Here is a 22610-nt window from a genome sequence, read left to right as displayed (position 1 = left end):
CAACAGACACGTTAAACATAAAACTAAATGCTGTGTTCATAGTTTTTTGGAAAACTTAGTCTTCATGGTTTATAGTTTTCTTTTATTACAGCTCCATTAATAGCTGCTAAAAAACAAATTAATCTATTTAAACATACTAAGTAAGATGTATACCTTTTAGTTAAAAAGTAGTACATGTTAAGAATACTGGAACAAAAAGGACTCTGAAAGTATAAATTGATCAAACGTCGATAAACTCTGGAAGTGATGTCTGTTTTTTTACGTGTATGGTTGGTGTTTTATCAAACGGATTTCTTGGAAATTCTCAAATTTGAGCTGAATAGACTTTTGATTGACTGAACTTTCAGCACTTCAGTGTTTTGATGATGGGAGCCACTTTATCCAAACGTAATGATAAGCAACCCAGGTGACTTTATCCAAATGTAAATTCATTTGTGTTAGGAACTCCACTGGCGTTTGATGAGTAAATGCAGAATTTCAGAACCAAAATGTCTTCAGTAATTAGAGACGGGTTCAGTGATGAAGCTAGCAGAACCCTCAGCCTCATCACTTTCAGCTACTTTTTCATGTTTGTAAAGAGTGGACTATGAGTTCTGATAAAAGGTTTGAAGCAGAAATGTGGAGACAGCTCACTGTCCCCTGAATCTTCTCAGCGTATATGACTCTGCCTCATCTTCAGACAGTTGGTACCCGACTCCTCACAGACAGACTCAAAAAGGGAAATGAATAAAGTGACTGCGTGATTACAGCAAGATGAAATAAAGATGACATTTTTCATAGAGTCGCCTCTGTGTTGTTTCTTCTTTTCAGCTTTTTGCCGTGAAATTGACAATTCGACGGAGAGGAAATGGAACTCCTGTGAAAAGCTTGAGTCTGACGTCAGACACAGAAGATGTAAAACATTTCAACTAATTAAAGAACATTCTATTTTTTTGAATAACGCACCGCAGTGGAAATCAGGCTTCACCCTTCAGTGTTGTATAAGTGTTCATGAGAATCTGTCGCCCGCAGCATGCCCGTGGAGCTCACGCTAAAGAATTACACTTTATTCCAGAAGATTTTAGATAAAAAACGGTGCTTTAGACACAAATGGTTACTTTAAAAAAGTTTCATTAAATGAGTTTGGAGAATTCCTGCCTGAGAGGATATAAAGCTGTTCATTTAATCGTCAATATAAGTTTAGGTCAACCAAGCGTTAGCATTAGCCGTCCTATGGGAAATTCCATTATACGTTAGCATCGAGCTAGCGGACTGGATTTACTGATGTTATGAGTCAGGTCTCCGGAAAAGGAAAGGCATATAAGATTTATCTTTACTTTTATGGCTCCATTATTGATTCATTAAGTATGGATTGATTTTTTTTCAACACAACGGAGACGCAACGCAGACGGACCGCTGGAAATCAGGCTTCACCCTAAAGTGTTGTAGAAGTGTTCATGACAATCTGTCGCCTGCAGCATGCCCGTGGAAAAAATGTGCATGAACACTTTTTCTCTAGGTGTTCACTGAGCGGTCTAAGCCACTGATATAGGTTTGACCACTTTTCACCGCAGCCCGTATCCACCCGTACGGACAGTTGCTTCTGTTTCTCTAGATTTGCAGGCAGACAGAAACGGAAAGTGTTATCAAACGCCTAACAGTTTTCCTTCAGGGCGCCGCAGTCATCCGTCAGAAATCTCACCGCCGTCCGTTCAGATGTGTTTGAACGGAGGGGGGAAGGGAGCAATGATGTCGGTGTCCCGCTGCCGTAGGCAAACCCGTCAGAGTCTCCACGGTCATCAGACAGATGAGGTTCAGCGGCTCTTCCCAGGCTTCAATCAGGAAACCAGCCAGAGTGAGAACGCGGCCACGAGGTCAGTCTTAAAAAAGCACTCTTCCCCTCATTAGACCCTCACAACAACGAGTTCAAGACGCGCTGAAGACTGTCACTGTCGCCGCCGCCACACGCCTATTACAGAGCTGTCACACACATGCCTGATGTCGACGCAGCTCAGATGATCGACTGGAGCCCCGACAACGTCTTCACCCGTTCAGACACTGATAAATGAGGACACGCTTCCAAACGTGAGATGCTAACAGGCGTGACGTACAGATTTGTTAACCCGGCAGAAAAGTGGCAGTTAGCTGTAGGGCCGGGTATCACCAAAAATTTCCAGAATCGATTGGATTCGATTCACCGGAGCCTGGATCCATTTTTTTAAAATTATTTGAATCCACTCCATTTGATACAATTCAATAAAATTTTGAATTTACACGTTTTATATATGTAGACATATTTGTATAGACATACAATTATTAACAACATATTATATTTATACTACTCTGATACAGTTCACATTCTGTAAAATGTATTAGTGAAACAATAAACCAGTGAGATTGTTAACATCATACAGTGTTACATGATGTCTCAAACACAGATTATTATTCTGCCTCTACTGGAGGGCATTTGGCTACTAGGTGGAGCTAGCGGCATAGCTTTACACTTTATTCCAGAAGATTTGAGAAAATAAACGGTGCTATAGACCACAAATGGTTACTTTAAAAAAGTTTCCCTAAATGAGTTTGGAGAATTCCTGCCTATGAGGATACAAATCTGTTCATTTTATCGTCAATTTATGTTTAGTTTTGACCGAGCGTTAGCATTAGCCGTCCTATGGGAAATTCCATTATATGTTAGCATCGAGCTAGCGGACTTTGACTATACTCCTGTTAGGTCTCCGGGAAAGGAAAGGCATTAAAGATCAATCTTTAGTTTAATAGATCGATTGTTGATTCATTAAGCTTGGGTGGATCCAAATCAATGAATCGATTTTATCAACCCAGCCCTAGTCTGCTGTTCTCTCTGACAGTTCAAACTAACTGAGGGGAAAACTGGAAACTCTTCATTCAAGTCAGAGATGATGAGCTACAATCCTGATCAACCGTCTCACAAATACACAAACTGAAGGCTGCTTTAACGCGAACCGACCAAATGTTACGGTTTCAGTTTCTTTGCCTTTGTGTTTTGGTTGTCTTTTTGTTCTGGCATGTTTTCAGTTCAGTTTCCTGTTTTATTTTGAAAGGTTTCCTGTTTTGTTGAAGTATTGAGTTTTCCTTTTGGTCCCCATCTGTCCTGATTGTGATCGCCTGTGTCTCGTCTTGTCTGTGTATATTTAAGTCTTGTCTTTCCCTTCCTCCTGTGCTGGTCCATATCAGGCTGTTCCCCTGTTTCGTGAAGTTTGCTGTTTCCCCTGTTTCAAGTGTTTCGAGTTTCTTCGTTTGGCTCATCCTATATTGCAGTGGTTTTTGGTTTGTTTAAGTAATTATAGTCCTTGTTCGCCTGGAGCTCGTGCCTCCTCCTCTCTGCGCCTGGGTGCTTCCCTCAACCCCCACCGTAACACCAAAACCCTGAAGATCCAAAACTCCTGGAAGATCCAAAACCCTATAAGTAGTAACCATAATGTCATTTATAATTTATGAATTCCTATAAATGTTTTTTGGGTTTAGTAGTTGGGATTATTGTGAAGTCGCTTGTGAAACCTCCTCCAGTGGTCATTTAAGGAACTGCAACATCTGAAGACCATTAGGCTTTGGACCCAGAAACATGCTTCAAACATGACTGTTGCCATGGAGACAACTGAACATTAAATGTAATTTAACAGCAAACGCAAAGCCGAACTTTCTCCCAGGAGAACATCATCTAAAATTCTCTGTTGAGACGAAGGCGCTGTTAAGTCGTAACACAGCATCAGACTGACCCCCCCCCCCCCCCCCACACACACACACACACACAACCCCCCAGCCCCGCTCTGCTTCAGAGATGCATATCTTAGCAGGGCATAAAAGATGCAAAATGTGTTAAAGGCTCTCTAATATGCAGACAAATTAAATCATAATAAACCACTTCATTACTCTGTTTCAAGATCTAAAATATGCAAGCAGGCAGTCGTTTGCTATCAGGTTAATCATGTGTGTTCCAGAGCTGCCGAGGCGTCCACTCTCTGGGATTAGTGAATTTTAACTCTTGTGTTTAGATTCTGTCTTATTTCCCCCGTGTCAGAGTAAACGCGCCGCCGGGACGAGGAAAACCCAGACGAGAACGCTAAAAGCTTCAGTGCTTCATGAAAGTTGCAGCGTTGCGTTTGCCTAGAGGGGTGCTTGTAGTTTGGCGTGGATTCGGCGCCGGCGGTGTGTCGGGAGGGTTTTGAGCAACATCGGACGAGTCGGATTCCTCCTTAATCCAAGTTCAAACCAGTTTGATCTAAACTGGAACATGGTTTTTTGTCTTATAGCCAGGGGCGGACAAACCATTAGGCAAAGTAAGGGAATCGGCTGGGGCCCCGAACACTTTGAGGGCCCCATAGATGATTGATTAATAAAACCTGTTCAAGATCATTTTCTTCCCAAAGATTGGGCAATTACGTAATAAAATAAAAGAAGAATGGCCATGTGAAAGTATTTCAGAGTTTACAGCTGATGCAGAAAATCTTTGAAGAAATTAAAAAACAATGCTGAGAAAGGGAAAAAAAAGGAAAATGTTGTCGCCACACTTCCAAATCTGGCTGAAATAAGGCTTAAATAATAATACATAAATAAAAGAAAACAGAAAAGAGAATAAAGGGAACATACCGGTAGTTTAAAGAAAACCTTTTACAGTGTGAGGATAAAAGAACAACAAATAAATTATAGGAACGAAAATGAGACAGAATAGTAGGGAAAAAGAAAAGGCAGAAATAGTTTCATTTGTTTTTGATCTTTGCCTCTTAGTGAAATGCTGTTTTACTCTTTTTTTGTTCTCTTTAGTAAAACCTGATAAATTAAAGGGTCTCTATCATGCAAAATCTACTTTTTAGAGCTTAATTGTATTATAATGTTCATTACTAACTATAATTAACCCCAAAGTGGTATTTTGATCCATCCTCATATTTATGAGTATTTGTCTAAAAACCTGCTCTCTGAGCACCAGCCCCTCCCAACCCACTAAAACAAGTGGTTCCTCACGTTGTGACATCACAAAGTGAGGATGAGGATGACTTCATAAAACGGGCACAAGGAGAGAAAGGCGGAGCCTCAGAGATCGAGGTGTCTTACTTACAAAAAGAAATTGCAAAACAGCGAGACCTCGAAATATGAACCACAATATAACGAGGGACCCCTGTACTTCGGAACAAATTCGTAGCTCAGAAAAAGGACTGTTTCCAGCAGATAAAAAGTTTTACGTGAAGAATTTGCTTTAAACCCTTCACATCAATAATTCACAACGTAACATTTAATTCAGGACTTCTAGTTTAGCGTTACCTAGAAGCAGAGGCGGTCCTGGCTAGTCTGATGCCCCGGGCACCCTCACCCCACCCTCCCCCCCCTTTCCAGCCCCGCCCTCAACAACTCAAAGCCTGCATACTATCAAACACAAAAACAGAATATGTCATTTATTTTACTATATTAATCATATAGGTAAAATATACCTGTGTAGTTGAATTCATAATTAAGATTTAGTATGTAATGTGGTTCACACTTAACACACATCAGTTTGTGTTTTCTTTTTGAAGGCTGGTTCTGGTAAAAAATGCCACATTTTCAGTTTTTATTTAATTTATTTTTTCTTGATCTGACATCAATTATCAATGAATAAATCCACAACCTTGAATGGACTTTTCCGTCTGTCTTAGCCCCTCCTCCGCCTCTCTACCTGCTTGTCCTCTACCTGTTATGCTGAAATACTGTCATGACAGCAGCACGTTGACACGATAGTGGGGCGCCCTAGCGCAAATTTCATTAACTTTACGGGGAAGGAAAACTACAGTGGATAAAAAACAAGCAAAGTGTGTTGTTTTTTTTTGCCGCCCCTGTAAGATTGCGCCCTGGGTGACCGCCCAGATTGCCCATAGGAAAAACCGCCACTGCCTAGAACACAAAAAACCCAGAGGAATACATTTTTTTTTAAACTGAAAGGAAATGAAAGGGTTAATCCAGATGATAACTCGTTTATAAAGAACATTCTCCCTTCGTGGGTTCCTTCGGTGTCTTGATGAGCAGTTTTTATGCTTGTACATTAAAAATGAAAAACTCTGATGTGAGCAGCTCCCGACTCCTTGTTAGCGGAGCGGTGAGGAGAATCGAACCATCTCTGTCTGTCAGAGAACCACAGTAATGGTTTCAAATGAGCTCCAAAGCTCAGTTTAGCATCACAGCACCGTTTTCTGGTTCCCTTGCTCGCTGAGTCCAGCAGAGGCTGACAGGAGGCGGACGCCTGTCGGAAGATTTAAGCTCCAGTTTTTCCTGTGATGTCTTTAACGAATGTGATTTAAATTCCTCTGCTATAAAGCGAGCGTCCTCTGATGCATAAATAACCGCATGCAGGCCAAAGTGCATCCCTCCCCGCGCCACACTGTAACATGAAAACTGTTGATGGAGAGAAAAACAGGAAGATTCACAGCAGAGCAAAGCTTTCAGCGACGTTTCTGACCGTCTGCGCCGAGGTGGAAGTATCCGTCCACCAGCAAGGCTCCGTTGTTAAAGTGCTGCGTCATGTGATCCAGCCAGTTGGCCTCCACCCCTCTGACGCCCTCTTTGCAGTTCTGAACCCGGAGGGGAACCTTGACCGTGTAGTACTTGAGCTGGCCTTCCCGGACCGGCGGGTGGTTGAACAGAGCCAGCAGATCCACTCCTGCGGGGCGAAACACAACATTAAACTTTGATGAGGCTTCCGGGTAAGCTTTATTTTGAAAGCCAAAGCCCAGACTGTCATTTATGAGGAGAGACTCGCCGCTTCCAGAAGCTAAGTGGAACGGTTCGGTAAACATCCAAGAAACATCTCCCGGGATAAACGACTCCTGGAGGAGCTTTTACCGAGAATTTCCAGTGATTACATGACAGCAGATCCATACGGTGCCAATATGAGAGCAGCCAGGAAGCATCTGCCAGAAAGAGATGGCTGCAGCGTCCATCAGTAGATGAACACTTGGAGAAACCACACCCGCCCACCAAATGACAGGTAGTGTGGTTTTGTTCCAGTTTTTCCTCTTCTAAGTGGGAAGAATCTGAAATTCATCCACAAGTGGCTGTACAGGAAGTAGAGATCAAAGTGCTTAAAGACTGTCAAAACAAAAGCACAGGAAAAAAAAGTAAGTCTTTAAATTCCAGTTTATCCTGTCCACAGAAGTCAGGCCTGTAACTGAATTAAACTCATCAGGATCTCTTTAAATCAGAATGACAAAGCTCTGTTCTTTAAAACGACTCGCATTTTCTAATCCTCCATAATCCCAGGTTTAGGATTTTCAGGCATCAGGAGAGAATGGATCAATGACAGACGCAGAGAGGAATTATAAAGAGAATGTCGGACGGCAAACACGGATGAAGTCACGAGTTCATTTGGCAAACGAAGCCTCTGAAGCAGCTGAAGCTTTTGAAGCAGCTGACGCTTCTGAAGCAGCTGACGCTCCTGAAGCAGCTCCAGCTTCATTCAGTGCAGGCATCAAAGTTAATAAATAAGAATAAAAAAATGACAACAATAAAAAACAAATTCTTAAAATAAATTATTAGAAATGCATAATTTAAGAGACAAAATTACACTTAATTAATAGAAAATACTGTATTTATTGTTGCATCTATGCGTTCAATAATTGTATGTTTCACTAGGTTGTGTGTGTTGGGGTCATTGTGGGTAGAGTGTGCACTTGACATTTTGGGTTTTTGTTTGGATTTCTGTTTTTAGGTAGAAAACTGGTTTATCCTGCAAATCACTTTTTATGAAAAGGGCTTTATAAATAAAGTTTGGTTGATTTGATCTGTAAAGGAAGCAACAATTCTCCATTATGTTTTTCTGATTCAAGACTTTAGTTTGTATTTGGATAAAGTGAGAATATGTTTAATTTATTGGAGTTAACTTAAGAACTGTAAGATAGTTTTTCAGCTCTTCACTAAAGGGAATTTACTGAAAAGTGATCAGATCAGATTGATCTTTAAGCGGCACTGGGGTGTGACGTAACGCCGCCACAGAGATTAAAAGGAGCATTTCATTGTAACTGAGTTAATTCATCGTCTAACACTGAATAATGCATTAAAAGCTCTTTCGCTGGCTGCTGTTTACATCAAGCAGGAATATGCATCATGGAGTAAGCCCCTGGAGACGGAGACGTGGAATGTTTCCCCACACATGACGCTCGGCTCTGCTCCCGCTCACGTTGCGCTAAATCAAAGTGGAAGCAGTTTTATTTGTTGTGATGTGAGTGAGTGAAATATTTGCTCTGCTGAGCTTTCAAAATCACAAAAATGTGCGATGTGAGCTGGAGTCTGGGAAGAAGAAAAAAAAAAGGAAACGCTCCTCTCCTTTCAGTCCAATGTCGGACCGCCGTTCCCCGACTGAACCAGATGGACCAGCAGAATGTGCGGCGGCTCCACCCACGTGCGCGCTCGCTGGGGGGAAGGGGGGGGACACGGCTCAGTCACTTGGTTCCCGAGTCCGTCCATCCGTCCAACAGCCAAAAATGAATCATTTATGACCATTTCTGGTTTGGCTCGGCTGACTCATGTGACAGCTGGCTGCCAATTCCTGAAGTCTTGTCACTTCAACCCCTTGAGACAAACGACACAGACAGCATGGGGAGGGACCCCCCCCCCATCCCCTCCATCCGCACAAGGCTGTTACAATCGAGACAATATGGCAAAGGAATCCTGGACACAGTTAAAGCTCATTCCAAGGAGCCCTCCGGTTGCCAAATCCCCTAAAAACTCCAGGTTTCTGTTTAAATCGGAATCAGTTCCACGGCTTCCAGTTCCACTCCGAACTCACTGGCTTCGTCCAAATTCAAGGGCTGCGTCCTTCAAAGGCAGCGGCCTTCCCGCTCGACGTTGGCCAGGTCCTTCATCAAGCAGGTAGGCCGGATGTTAACAGCTGGGAATTTGGAAGATTCTAACCTTTCCATAAATTCCAGCCGTTACATCGGCGAATATCCTGTCGCCTAGCAACCACGAGTCTCAAACAAAGAGGAGTAGTGTACAAGGCATGGAGCTCAAAGTGTTCCTGGCTTGTTTGATCCAACTTTTAATCTTGAGGTACCATTATAAAAATGGTGTAATTATTTCCAACTCCGGGTCTCACTTCACAGCCCACCATTGCCGGGTTCAGCCGCAATGCATCTTGGGATATGGACAGCATAGAAGGATACACCAGACCAATCCCTGAAATTGGGGATAAAGAAGGCCGTATTCGTTGGCCGCATTTGAAGGAGTCGTGGAATTTGGTCAGCACGTGTGGCGGCGTTCAAAATTTGGACACACCCACTGTCCGCTCCTTCAGAGCTAGTTCTGTGGGAAAACAGCTGAGGAGTGTAAAGGGTGCCAGTTTAGCTCAGGCGGTAGAGCAGGTCGTCCAACTACCGAAGGGTTGGCGGATCGATTCCCGCTCTCCCCAGCACGGCTAGCCTGCATCTCACCGCTCCCCCCAGGTGATGGGTTAAAGTGCGGAGAAGAATTAAATAAAAAAAAGAAGCTAAAAAAAACCAAAACAACATCAGACAAACAGTTTCCTTGAGCTGAGAAGGATTTCTCCAGACAGAAAGACACCTTGGTGGAAAGAAATGAAGTGGAAACTTCTGGAAACAGAAACAAATCTTCAAATGAGAGGAAGTGAAAGAACTTTCCTACTGTTCATTCGTCTTAAAGGGAGACATGAATGAGGTTTGAAAGCAGCATCTGAGCAGAATGGAAGGAGGAACAAAAAGCACACACACACACACAAAACACACCTGATCCAGGTGTTCAGCAGGAGATGGAAACATCTGCATGACCAACCACCGAGTCATCCTGATGCTATTAACCCTTTGACATGGGAGCTGTCGCCGGTGACGGCAAAATAACACACGCTCTTTGAACTATTGCTATAGTAATACTTGATCGATTATGCTTCTGTAACGCCTTAAACTTTACCAAATATATCAAACGAGAAGTGTCACATTTTACAGAAGTGTGATACTTTACTAACTTAACTCTCTGCCAACTTTCTTCAACACTTTACGCCAATTCATTTCAATTGTATTTCTGTAGCCCAAAATTCCAACAATAGTTGTCTCAGTGGGCTTCGTACCGATAATTGTATAAGAACATGAGATCAGTCATAAACCACCAACTTCTGATTAGGATTGAGTGCCGCTGGTCCGATTCCTGACTTCCATTTGCCTGAGATCACCGAGTGTCTCAGCTGAATGCTGGTGATCGTACCCAAAAAGGTGGCGTGGAATAGGTGTGACGGCGGTTTGCTGTGGGGTGGGCCTGCGTGTCAGCCAGCTTCAGGCAGGTCATGAAAACAATCTGAAATATTCTGACCTTCTTCTGAACTCACAAGCAAACCCTTTGGGTCACCGCTCCAAACGCCCGTAGCCGCTGTGTAATTAGATAAGTAACATTAAAACCACATTGAAGGCTGATTACGTCTGAGCTGTGGGCAGAAGCGTTACATTTTAAACCCAAAACAACAGCCTGCAGCCACAAACAGCATGATTGTGTGGTTCTGTGCGACATCTGAAAGCTTTCTTTGCTTTCTTTTTTGTTTTTTATTACAGCATAAACACACTGCAGCAAATCTTAATTCAGGCTGAAGGAGCCCATTTTCTGGCTCCCAAAATGACTTTTCTGCTCAGAAAAATACTGAAACGACTGGAGGGGAATTACGGGCCTTGCTGAAGAGCAATTTTAGCAGGGCGTTGCAGGAGGAAAAATACCAAAATGAAAGATAAGAAAGCAGCCTTCTGATGTCCATCACAGCAGACTGCTGGATAATGGCAGGTCAAACTGAAGCCAGGCTTTCATGTGGAATTATTCAGACTTTCAGAAACTATTCTGACAGAACGCAGCGCAGACAGACGGCTGACAGCTGAGGTGAACTGCAAAAAATCAAAAGCACGATGGAATTTCCTTGCAGCAAGCTGCTTTTTGTTAAGCTGGGTCTGCATCGGATGTTGCAATGCTGCAGAGCCTTTAACTGGATAAAAACAATTATTTGTTTTAACCTTTGACTTGCAGAGCAACTGTCAGAGGCACCGATCTCTGCCTCAAATCCTCTTTTCTTTCCTCAGTTTGAGATTTTTGTTCTTTTTTTGTGTTTGTTTTTGCAGCGTGAAGACCCCTGATTTCAGCTCGATGCGGATCATTTCTGTTTGAAAGAAAACATCTTATTTCAGAAAGGAATGGCATAAGAACAGTTTAAAAAGCAGGCAGAATTAGCTAATCCTTAAATTTAGAGAAATTACGCTAATGACCAACATAAATCGTGGAAACGACTCTCTACACAAGTTGCACTCGGAGCCAGAGGGAACCTCTGAGCTCTAAAAACAGAACTGGAGACTCATTTAGTGTCTGGCCTTTTACCAAAACAAAGATTTAGTTGCAGAAGTTTTATCTGAATCCAGAGTTTCCGTGTGTGGGCTGATGTGGTCAACGGGAGTTTGACCACATCAGTTAAGCCTTTCAGAGTGACGTTATCAGGCTGAGCTGAGAGTAAACACGCCGCTTATCTCATAGCAGCTCAGAGATCCACACGATCAGGTGAAAGCAGCGCCGGCCAATCGGACGACTCATCTTCAGAGAGACTCTGAGGCTGGTTTCAGGGAGCTGGAAGACCTTCAGAGTAATGTAAGGTCCAGGGTGGGTGTTCATGTCGTACCTGAACATCAAAGACAACAAAATAAGATCTAATCTAGAGTCTAAAGATTATATGTTTATTATATATATTAAAGCCGTGAGTCTGTAGCCGATTCTGGTCTTAATTTAACTTTGAACCTGAACAACCCAAATACCTGCTTGTGCATCAGCGTTCCTCAGTTTGTTTGGACTTCAGAACGATCATTTAGCAAAAAATGTCCTCACTTTGGCTTAGCTGGACGACATGCAAACCCCACTTGCCTGCCCGCATGCTGTTTTATTAAGAGAAAAGGCCTTTCAGGGGGATTACCAGTAACCATGGCAACTGAGGCCTGCAGGGTGTGGGGTGTGATGCTTGGAGCCTTTTTACTGTCTGATCTTCAGGTAAACCTCGTTGGACATCCCGATCTGGGAGGAGCGGCGCATCTCTAGATATTTCCATAATGAGGGACTCCGGAGAGATTCGATAAATGCGCCTGTTGCTTTCAACCGTCTTTTATCTAGAGGCAGAAAGAGGGGGTCCCTCAAGTTTCTTTTAGATTTAATGTCATGGGAGGCTGGGGGGTACAGGGTTAAATGAAAAGCTGGATCAAAAGAAAAGAATTGGGACAATTTTGACTCCAGGAAGTGATCTTAAACGCCCCCTCTAGAGCAAATCCTTCATTCAAAAGTCCAAAAATAAAATTATAATGTCAGTTTTATGTAGATATATAATCATAAAATGTATGTGATTACTCTTAAGAAACCTAAACGTATAAATTGTTTTATTAGACTAAAAAATGCCACACATCCTGTTAATATAAAAAAAACATGGCAGCTGTACTTTAAAATGATTATAACTCATATTTCTATTGTTTTTTCAAACATGTTAATTAAGGGTTGTGCAGCCCCCCCTCGTACTGCTACTCCCCTAAAAGGAGACTGGGGAAGCCCCCGCCCTTACAAAAAATGTGGGGCAAAGGGGTAGACTTAAAATGTACCCCCAAAAAAGAGACACGAGTCTGCTCGATAAATCTGAAATAAACTCATGAACAACAACAGTTCAAGCAAGAACAAACTTCAGATGTTCTGGTAGGAGAGACGAGCGCAACCAGCGGACTGACATCAAAGCAGATTTTTGTTTCCAAACTGCCTGAACTAAACACAAAATCGCAGTTGTTTGAATCACTAAACCACTGAAACTCCGGCTACACAAAACCCACAAACACAGGCTGCTGACAAACGCAAAATGAATGTTGGTGAATCACATATTTCATGAGGTAACAGTCCATTACTGAACCCACATTTTCATTTCAGCGGAAGAAAAAAATATTAACTAAATTATAAAAGGAATCTCGGACAAGCCCCCGATTCTATTAACAGGCTGGGGGATGGGGGATGACCAGAAAAAACAACAACCAGTTAAATTTACAGCATTTACATGAATTAAAGGCACATTTAACATCCAATCAAATGAAAATTGTTTTCTGGTGTTGTTGACAAGTTCTTGTGATATTTTTCTAATGATGGAAGAAAATGAAGCTAAAAACTGCCTTTTTGAGGATTTCTTCATCCACCGTCAGACAAACACATCCATGAACGTCTTTGTTTTCCTCATCTGAGCTGGAATCTGGATCAAAGCTGTACGAGGCGATAGCTCCAATTCTGCTCGCCATTTTTGTCGCCCCCGCTACCTTTAGGTTTGCTCTCAGTTATGGAGGGCGGGAAAGGGTGGTGAAAAAAACGACACAGACTAAAAAAAAGAAAGAAAAAAAAAAGACCACGATTTGAAAATAGATCATAGGATGATCGAAATGGGACTTTAACTTGTATTGAGTATGAACATCCTTTAAGATCTGTGTCTTTTTAAGGTAAACACAGACTTTTCTGGAAATTGTTCTTGGAATTTGTACACTGATCTTATTTTTCCTTAATCATCTGAGCATCACAGAGCTTCTGTTTCAATGTAGGTGCTTCTTTTTCCTCTTCAAGCCGTGATTTTCTGCCAACACTTGCACAGCGCTCACCCCAAAATCCGAGGATTAGAGGGGACAAGCCAGAGGCGGCAGAGCCTCTCGAGCCTCTTCGGCAGACCGGGCATTAGTAAAAAGGGACAGGGGAGTTTGGCACAATCCCCCTCCAACCCGGTTGGCTGTGATACCGGGGGCTGCTGGCGCAGCGACAGAGATTGGGAGGGATGGAGACGGAGCTGTGAAGGCGAGGACGAGTCAGTGGGGGATTATCTCGCACTGCTGAAGGCCCAGATGGACAAACGGGCGGTGGGACTGTCATGAGATGCCAAGTTTGAGCCGCAGCACCCATAAAAAGACACGTGCAACCAAAGAAGAGCCCATCCATTATGCAGCATCAGGTAATAAGTGTTTTGATCCTAATCCCATTGCATAATATAGATGCAAATGTGCACATTTACATTAACACTCCCATCCAGACTGGTGTGAAACACAGAGCCTCACTTTCCATTTACACATGGAGAACAGAAATAGGCTTTATGTGATGATGAGAAACAACACAGGAGGTGGGAGTGCAGGTGTCTCCATCTGCTAATGTGAAACGCTAGATCCGGGCTCATACTGTCAATGTGCGGATTTCAGCGGCGCCGTGAATACCAACTCACACGTTTTCTACAAAAGAGACAAACAAGGATTCAAGCAAGCTACCAAAATCGTCCTGCTTCACCGGCGCAGCGTGCGTGGTTTGGAATCCAAATGCAGCCACAGCGCCTGACGAAGGCCGTCGGGTAACGAACAGAGAACATTAGATCCCAAGGCGCCGTGTTGCCGTGTAACATTGAGGCAACTGTAGGCGACGACACGTCTGCACACGCCAGAAGGGAAACCGAGCGTTTCTGCAGCCGAAAAAACCCCTAAATGTTACGCCAACAGAGAGATGGAAAAGACGGCCGGTCTGAATGAGCACCTCCACAGGAAACCTCCAGTCGTTTTAAGATCAGGAAGACACAAACAGGAAAAGGTGGAAGTTTTATCTCCTCTCGTTTAGACGATTGCAGCTCTCTGTCTTGACAAATCCCCAGCGGAACAATCAAGGTTTTGACAGCAGAGCGCACATGACTCCAGCTTCATCCTCTTTCTAGAGGCTACCAGGTCAATATAGAATTGATTTGAACATATTTGTTTTATCTTGTAGAGCTGTAAAGACCCACTCCAATGAAAATGGTGCTTTTGGCTTGTTCTTGAGGCCTTTTTCTCATTATGGAGGGCATAAAATTTAAGATTAAAGCTGTCTTTCTGAGTATTTCCTTGATCAATTCGTGATGGATCAGGAACAGACAAAAACCTGTGGTTTGAAAAAGCTCGGGTTTCTAATGCAGCAGCTGCTGTGGGCGGGACCAAAGGCTCCCTTCGCCGCTCTAATTCTGGTTTGCAGACAAATAGATCCATGTTTTACTCGTCTGAGCTGGAATCTGGATCTGAACTCTATGGTTGGATGGCTACGATAACTTTCAACATTTCTTTCGCAATGCTAAGGCTAGCTTGGGGTCATGAATGGCTGTAAGTTAGTGGGAGAGAGCGTAAACAAAGGGTTGATGGGAAATTAGCCAAGGCACCATCAGTCAAAACATCAAGTTTTTTTTATTTTGGCTAAAAACTACAAAATTGTAACTAAAAGACCACTGGGAACAATTTTACAATAGAAAAAATATATACCGTAAATTCCGGACTACAAAGCGCACCCGATTATTAGCCGCACCCACCCATTTTCACGTGTTTAACTAATTTTATACATACACAAGCCGCGTCGGGGTACAAGCCGCATGAATTAGGCAACATTGTCATCCTGACGGATCACTTCCTGACTCAGAGTGTAAGTGTGATTTATTAGCACACAGTGGGTGGAGTCATTTTTGCCTCAGGCTCATGTCTTTGAGTTTATCTGCATCTGCCAAACAGTATGCACCTCTATTCTGTTCACAAGTTCCTCAGTTATGGTTTTTATTTTTATTATTTTTTTTTAACTTATTGACAATCTAGGTATCACACATAAAATTACAAACAGTAACCATATAATCAACATTACATCCCTCAGTTATGATGAGGAAATTTACATCCCCGATCCCCCATTTCCCATGAGTCTTAGGGGCTAAAGGCGGGGCCAACGCCCGGCTCGCCATTCTGTTGTACGTGTTTAAGAATGAGCAGCAGTGCATGGAGGGGTGAACGGGTAAAGCTCTCCTTCCGCTTGTGTCGCAGCAGCGTTATGGGAGTAACAGGGCTGTTTAAAAAACACGCTAGTAAAATAAAGCAGCGACGACTGAAAAGCGCGCGCCTCAGCGCGATACGCGCGCCTCCTCGCGGCGCGTGGGTCAGAAGTTTCCTTCCACAACAAACACTTGCTCCGCGGACGCCTCGAGTAAGCCCTGGCTGCAGCCTGCAGAATGGCTCGACGCCTCCGCGCTCCCGCGCGCTCCTTGTCTCCCCTTCCTATCTACTCCGACAGCTCTGGCCAGCGCGGCTACAGGGAGGAGCGCTTCGTCCCCATTGCGCCGGTGGACGGAGCAAATCGTGTCTGTGCAGAGCAATCGGACTTAATACTGTACGTTTTGTGTATGAGGGGCGGATGCGTTGTTACGCGTGGGAGCCATCAGACTGCCATCGGCCCCGCAGCTCACACGACACGCAGTCTCCAGCTCACACGGAGGCTGTGAGCGTTTCAATGCAAATCTCTGCTCAGTCCTTAGAAACCGTTAACACGACCACGTCAATTTGTGTTTCCAGTCGTGTCCCGACAAAATAAAGGCTGATATTATTGCCACATATTTACGTGCAGCCAGCCGAGTCACTCAGACTCAGACTCAGAGGTAAATGCACTCCTGAGCATGCGCTGTTCTCTCCGTCACGCAGCTGACCGGCTTTTCCAAACCCGTTGGTGATTTTTTCACGCTGCTTTTAACGATTGCTTTTAACTTGAAAGCTTCATCATATTGTAGCGGCGATCACGTGCACGTTGGGTCTAATGGCACCAAAGGATTCTGGGATGCGGCTGGACATGCGTGTTTCGTTTTGTTGAACCATGACTGAAGTGTCTAAGACCTGAAGTCAGGTCCATGCTGTTTGGCTGCTTAGAGGTGTGTTGAAAAACAAATGACTTGTGTTTGATGTTAGAGAATTCAAACCATTCACTGTGTCCCAAAATACGTACACGGCGGCCGCCAATAAAATCCAATAATTAGCCGCGTCACTGATTAAGCCGCAGGACTGTAAGCGCAGGAAAAAAGTAGCGGCTTGTAGTCCGGAAATTACGGTAGTTGGAGTGGGACTTTAAATGGATGTCCCTGTAGCCTGTAACCCTAACCCTAACCCTAACCCTAACCCTAACCCTAACCCCTACAACCTTTCGGACAAGGTTGTGTGTGTTCCCGCCCTAACCCCGAACTACTAAAAAACGATATAGTGCGGCACCATGTAATGCCCTGAATTTTAAAAGCAATTCGGACGCCATACTCACTACTTTTTCTTTTCTTTTCTTAAAACGGTGGATATGACGTCATCGATCTCACAAAGTTTAAATCTAAGTGATGTGTTTTGCCACGATTTTTTATGAGTCCACTGTCTTCTGAAGATAAAAACGTTGATGATTTATCATAAAAACACATTTAAATACATTTTTCTTTGCAAAAACTGTTCTGACGCAATGCATTGTGGTCTATATTCGCCGGTCGAGTGAGCACCGAGGCTGTTCATGTGATACGTGCACGCTCTTTTCTGCAGCATGACTGGCATAAATTACACAATTTGAGTGTAGTTTGTGTGGACATACTTGCATGTCACATGCACACCCCGTTCATGCAGCATTTGTACGGTCGGTAAGAAGCCACTTCTCACACCTTACTAACGAGTGCGGCGTTAAGGACACCGTTGGACAGCATCACCCGTAGGCCATAAGTGCGAGGAATTTCAATTATTCTTAAGAATACTTCATGGTACACTAACCACACACACCACAATGGTACGTTCCATTTTCATGACCTGGTGGCTGCACGAGCCTCAAAAGAACCGCAAGACACTCCTGCGCTCCCCTCAAAGGGGCGGCCAGTCCTGGTCAGTCCCCATACAGGTGACGATGGCTTTAGCTTCCCGAGAACTGCTGCAGACGTCTTCTAGGCAGTAGCCCCTGTTCTCAGGAACGAGTTTGACCCTCCGTTTGGCAAATCTGCTGATTCTTTTATATAGCTTTTGAGGTCGTTTGGATTCAGACGAGCTTTTAGTTGGTTTTGCAAATAACTGCCTTGGATTTGACTTGAGTTTTTATTGTATCTGACTTATTCTATTTATTTATTGGTTTAATGCTATAAAGCTATAAATCCTTCAACCATTGTTTTCCTGTTTCTCTTTCTTTATTCTAGTATCTTTCACCATTTTTTGCTGCTTATCTCCTTCTACAATTTTTCACCTATTTTAACTATTCATCTATTAAAATATTCAGCTCTTTCAGTTTTTTCCAGCTATGACTTTTGGTCCTTCAAATCCTTGAATCTTTCCAGATATTCCAGGATTTTATCGATGATATGTCCTCTCCATTGGTGGTGTAATGCCATGACACGTGAGCTGCAGTGCACAACTTTGTATTTTTCACAAACAGATCTTTTTTGTTATTGTGCTGTTTTCATTTTATTTATGGTCAACTTTGATCTTTTTTTAATTTTTTTAACCAATTATGACCCTTTAAGTTTCATTTGCATTCAGCAACACAGCATTCAACCCATATTTTCTTAGAATAGTCTTTTATCCAAATAGAAGTTTTAGCGCATGGAGGAGGTTAGTTTTTGAGGCGTCCAGAACATTTCAAGAAGCGTTTGAGTCTGAGACTCCTGCAGCTTCTCTGATTGTTGAGAGAGAAACACACCTTCACGATCATCCACGTTCATCCTAACCGCTGCAAGTCACTCACTGCTTAAAACCAACTCCGCTTTTATCCACATCGTTTATGCTAAATAACCGTCTTTATATAGTTTAGCCTTTCGGGCGAATTGCCCCTTAAAAGGCAATAGAACTAATTGGACCTGCTGGGGTTCTTTAATTAAAGGTCAGAACTCTACAAAGACTCCAATGGCTTCACACTTGCTACACAGCCATCCGAACAAATGACTCCAAATGTCTTAATGAGACGACGATCATTAGTATAAAGGTCAAACCTTGAAACCCGGAGATGCTAAGAAGAGGAATTTATATTTACTTTTTACAGATGAAATCACATAATCCTAAAGTAAAATGTGATAAAAACTAGAAGGAGCTGCATTTCCAGAAGAAAATAGGGGTTGATGCTGTATTGCTGAAAGAAAAGGAAACATAAAGGGTAATAACTGGCAAAAAAAAAAAGAAATGATCAAAGTTGACCATAAATAAAGTGAAAACAGCACAATAACAAAAAAGATATGTTTGTGAAAAATGCCAAAACCGGGTATCGAACCCGCGAGCTTCTGCACCAAGGATTCCCCATTTATTTCAATGGAGGTAGAAATCCTGGAATATCTGGAAAAGTTCAAGGATTTGAAAAACCAAAAGTCACAGCTGGAAAAAGATGAAAGAGCTGAACATTTGAATAGATGGATGGTTAAAATAGATGAAAAATTGTAGAAGGAGTTGAGCAGCAAAAAATGGAAGAAAATACTAGAATAAAGAAAGAGAAACAGGAAAACTATGGTTGAAAGCTTTATAGCATTGAGTTAAATACTCTATAGCATTCAAACCATTAGCATTATTGGGAACGCAGCTGTTACCATGCAGGTTTTTTCAGTGCAGTGTGTTCTGTCGGTCCGTCTCCTCCGTGTGGCGACAGAATGTGTTCAGTTTGCTCGCGATCAGATTGTGTTTCCATTCTATAGAATGTAAAGTGAGGGGGTTTCACAGCCTCTACACATCCAGATGACTGTTCTGCAGGGATTACCTGTCGCAGGTTATTTCTAGAACGTGGCTCCTGTGATAAACAAGGGAACTCTGTGACGCCAAGTGTTCATTTTAGCACAGAAGAACATCATTTATATTCATTTAGAGTCCTTCTGCTTTTGTTTGAGTACATTTAAAATAAAATCAAACTTTTACTCGACTAGAAAAAGCAGATTATTTTTCTCAACTTTCCTTTAAATTCTATTCAACATTTTCTCTGTACCTTAGAGACAAGAACTTTCATTTTCTATTTCAACATGAAAATAGAGGTGTTTTTTTTTACTTCTTCCTCTTTTACTCATGTTTGACTCTGACGGTTGCCTTTTCCTTCAACAGTTTTTTTCTGACATAAATACTTTTAGATCTCTGGATTTTGTCTTTAGCCTTTCTGATAAGCAGGTGCAGATTCAAAATGACCCCATTAAAAATAAAACTTACAGATGTCACTTCAAATGACAAAATGTGAAATTATTTCACATTTTTAACAAACAAATCTAGTCCAGCTGTTCCTCTCACTGTATTTACACGCTGTCATACTTTGGTAACCAGGCAGTTTGGAACCTTGTAGTAATAGTTGACAAAGTATTTAGTATTTTGGGTGATTTTTTCTATCATTTTTTTCAATTCTTGATTGAAAATGAAAGAGCATTTCTTAAAATGTGACCTCTGATCTTTATACATTGGCATCAGAAGGGTCTATGGATGATAAGTACACTAGTTTTTTGCTCAGCCTGGAGGGAAAATGTGAAACAAAACCTCAATTATTAACCAAAATCCCAAACCCTGTTTCAGTCTTTTTGGCTTCTTTACAGATTTCTTGCTCTGTGCTCGTCTCACCGCTGTGGCGCATGACCGTAACCATGGAGACCACTCACCATCACCTTTCCTCAGCCGGTATCTTGGCCTCTCCTTGGCGTCTGGCTTGCTGTCCTTGTTGCCGTTGTGTAACGGCGAGTCCTCCTCTGTCAGCTCCTCGCCGCCGTCCAGATCTTCCTCCGGCGATGGAGACGCAGCAGTGGAGACGCCGTCCTTAGTGACCCCGGCCTCGCCGTCACGCCGATCCCTCTCCTCGTTCCCCCGCATCTCCACGGCTTGAGCTGCGGATTCTGCGTGGCGGCTGGGACTCGGAGGGTTGGACGGGCCGCAGCTGCCCAGGGAGCCCAGCACCGAGCTGGGGCTGGAGTGCAAGGACAGTGAGGGGGTCTCCGGCTCTCTTATCCGGGCGCATAACGCCCCGTACGGCTCCTGGATGAATCCCACAAACGTCACCCCCTGGTCGGCAGCATCCTGGACCTGCTGCAGTGACACAAACGGAAACAAGCATAGTCGGTTTTAGGGATTTAGACAGGTTCAGACGTTACTCAGACGTGTGTGAGGGGAGTTTGTTCCTCAGCACGTGAACCTTCTCAGTTACTGCTGACTGGTTCCACTCCTGGGGGAGAGGGGGTGCGTATTAGGACCACCATTTTATGAGAATAAAGTCATTAAATTCTTAGAAAAAATGTCTGCACGAGTGTGAATGATGACATCGTCTAGCGGGAGACGTGTCGGCCTGTGTCTCTAATATTTATCTACGGTTCTTAAGGATTATAAAAACCTTTAACGCATTTTCAGAGTAAAAGTCTGTTTTATAAAGTTAATTTTTTTTCCATTTGCAGAAAAAGTTTGAACTGATTGAAGCTCAGACCCCAAACAAAGCTTGTTTTTTTTATTTTTTAACCAAGGGGTTCCTCACATTGAGCTCTGAGGTACTCCTGCGATGAAGCGGTTTGAAACAGTTCTTAGTCTGATTCAAACAATAAATAGAAAATATAAAAATATAGAAATATTCATATGAAATGCTTTTTTTAGTCTGCATGTGTGAGAATGATGACATCTTCTAGCGGGAGACGTGTCAGCTCATGTCTCTAATATTTGTCTATGTTTCTTAAGGATTACAATAAAAGTTTGATGTATAATGTCACTTTTTTTTTCTTAGAATGTAGAAAATTGCAGAAAAAGTTTGAACTGATTTATGTAAAACCAGAATTTCTTTTTGTTCCCTCCTTTTCCCCTCCGTCCATGGCAGCCTCTCCCGTCACACGACCGCTGATGAGATCGGAGAAGCCGCCACCCGCAGTCGCACCAGGCCTCGTTCTGAATCCAACGCGCTGCCATTTTCTCTGTCTCGTCATCATCTGTCGCTCTCCGTCAGTATTGGGGTCCTGCCACCGAGTCAGATTGAAGCGGTAGCTGTCAGGGAGCATAAACGACGGCGCCTCTCCGTTTCTTGCCTCGTTTCAGGCCGAGGCGCCTGCCGTCTCCGCCTTTCAGCCACATCAAGGGGAGAAAAGTCCAAATCAAATCAAACTGCAGGTTATTCACAATGAAATTAAATTGGAAAACAGTCACACTGTTTCCAGCCATATTGTTGAATATTATTTGAAAGCTCTCCGGGTGCTTCCACATCTCACTGCCTGTGCCAATATGTTGAAATGGAATTGCTGCTGTATCTCATTTCTTGGTAATGCAGGACGTCTGAGGGAGAGAAATGAACAGGTCTGGCTGTGTAATGTTGATGCAAACCAAAAGCGGAGGCTTGTAATGATTCAGTTTGTTTTTGCTGCTAAAATTACGACTGTCATCATCATTTCATTAAATCTCCCGCCTGACAGCGTGGAATCTTTCAGGGGAGATTTATTCTCCCTCTCGCCAATAAAAGCCAGCAGACGAGATGAAGATGGCAGATAACCTAATCTGTAATAGACGGGAGAACCAGGATCTTATTTACAACATGAAGTTCTCAGTTCACATGTGGCTTTTGAAGAAATGTTATGTCACTTTAAAATATGACAGTGAGTTAAAAATGTGAACCGGAAAATTGACCTTTTTCTGGTTTTGGTACAAAACTGAATTGCAAAGTGTTTGCAGTTCAGTAAAATGTGCAGAATTTTCATAACAAAAGTGTTTCTTATCCTTTTGAAATGATTATGTTGTTTGTTTTGGCATTTTGAAAGGCCGTTTTTTCTCTTTTGTTCCTCCGCTTTGCACCTCGAGGCCACTCAAAGCCCCGTTTCAGGTCTGGCTTTGTTTTTTTCAAAGGAAATACATTTT

General features: G+C 42.9%; 1 protein-coding gene across 4 annotated transcripts in view; it reads right to left on the bottom strand.

The window, feature by feature from the left end:
- The window catches only part of rftn1 (raftlin, lipid raft linker 1), a 262707-nt gene that overhangs the window by 31830 nt on the left and 208267 nt on the right, over window positions 1-22610 (bottom strand). For 3 of the 4 annotated variants that reach the window (XM_023964740.1, XM_023964744.1, XM_023964743.1), the window contains 2 exons: window positions 20393-20813; window positions 6446-6646 (listed from right to left, as the gene is read on the bottom strand). In XM_023964740.1, coding sequence (XP_023820508.1) covers window positions 6446-6646; window positions 20393-20813 — 622 coding nt within the window. The remainder of the gene's footprint in view (window positions 1-6445; window positions 6647-20392; window positions 20814-22610) is intronic. The other variant, XM_023964742.1, reaches the window with a different exon arrangement.

Source organism: Oryzias latipes, chromosome 16, assembly GCF_002234675.1.
Source record: "Oryzias latipes chromosome 16, ASM223467v1".
Lineage (NCBI taxonomy): Eukaryota > Metazoa > Chordata > Actinopteri > Beloniformes > Adrianichthyidae > Oryzias > Oryzias latipes.
This window is presented reverse-complemented; position numbering and strand designations above follow the sequence as displayed.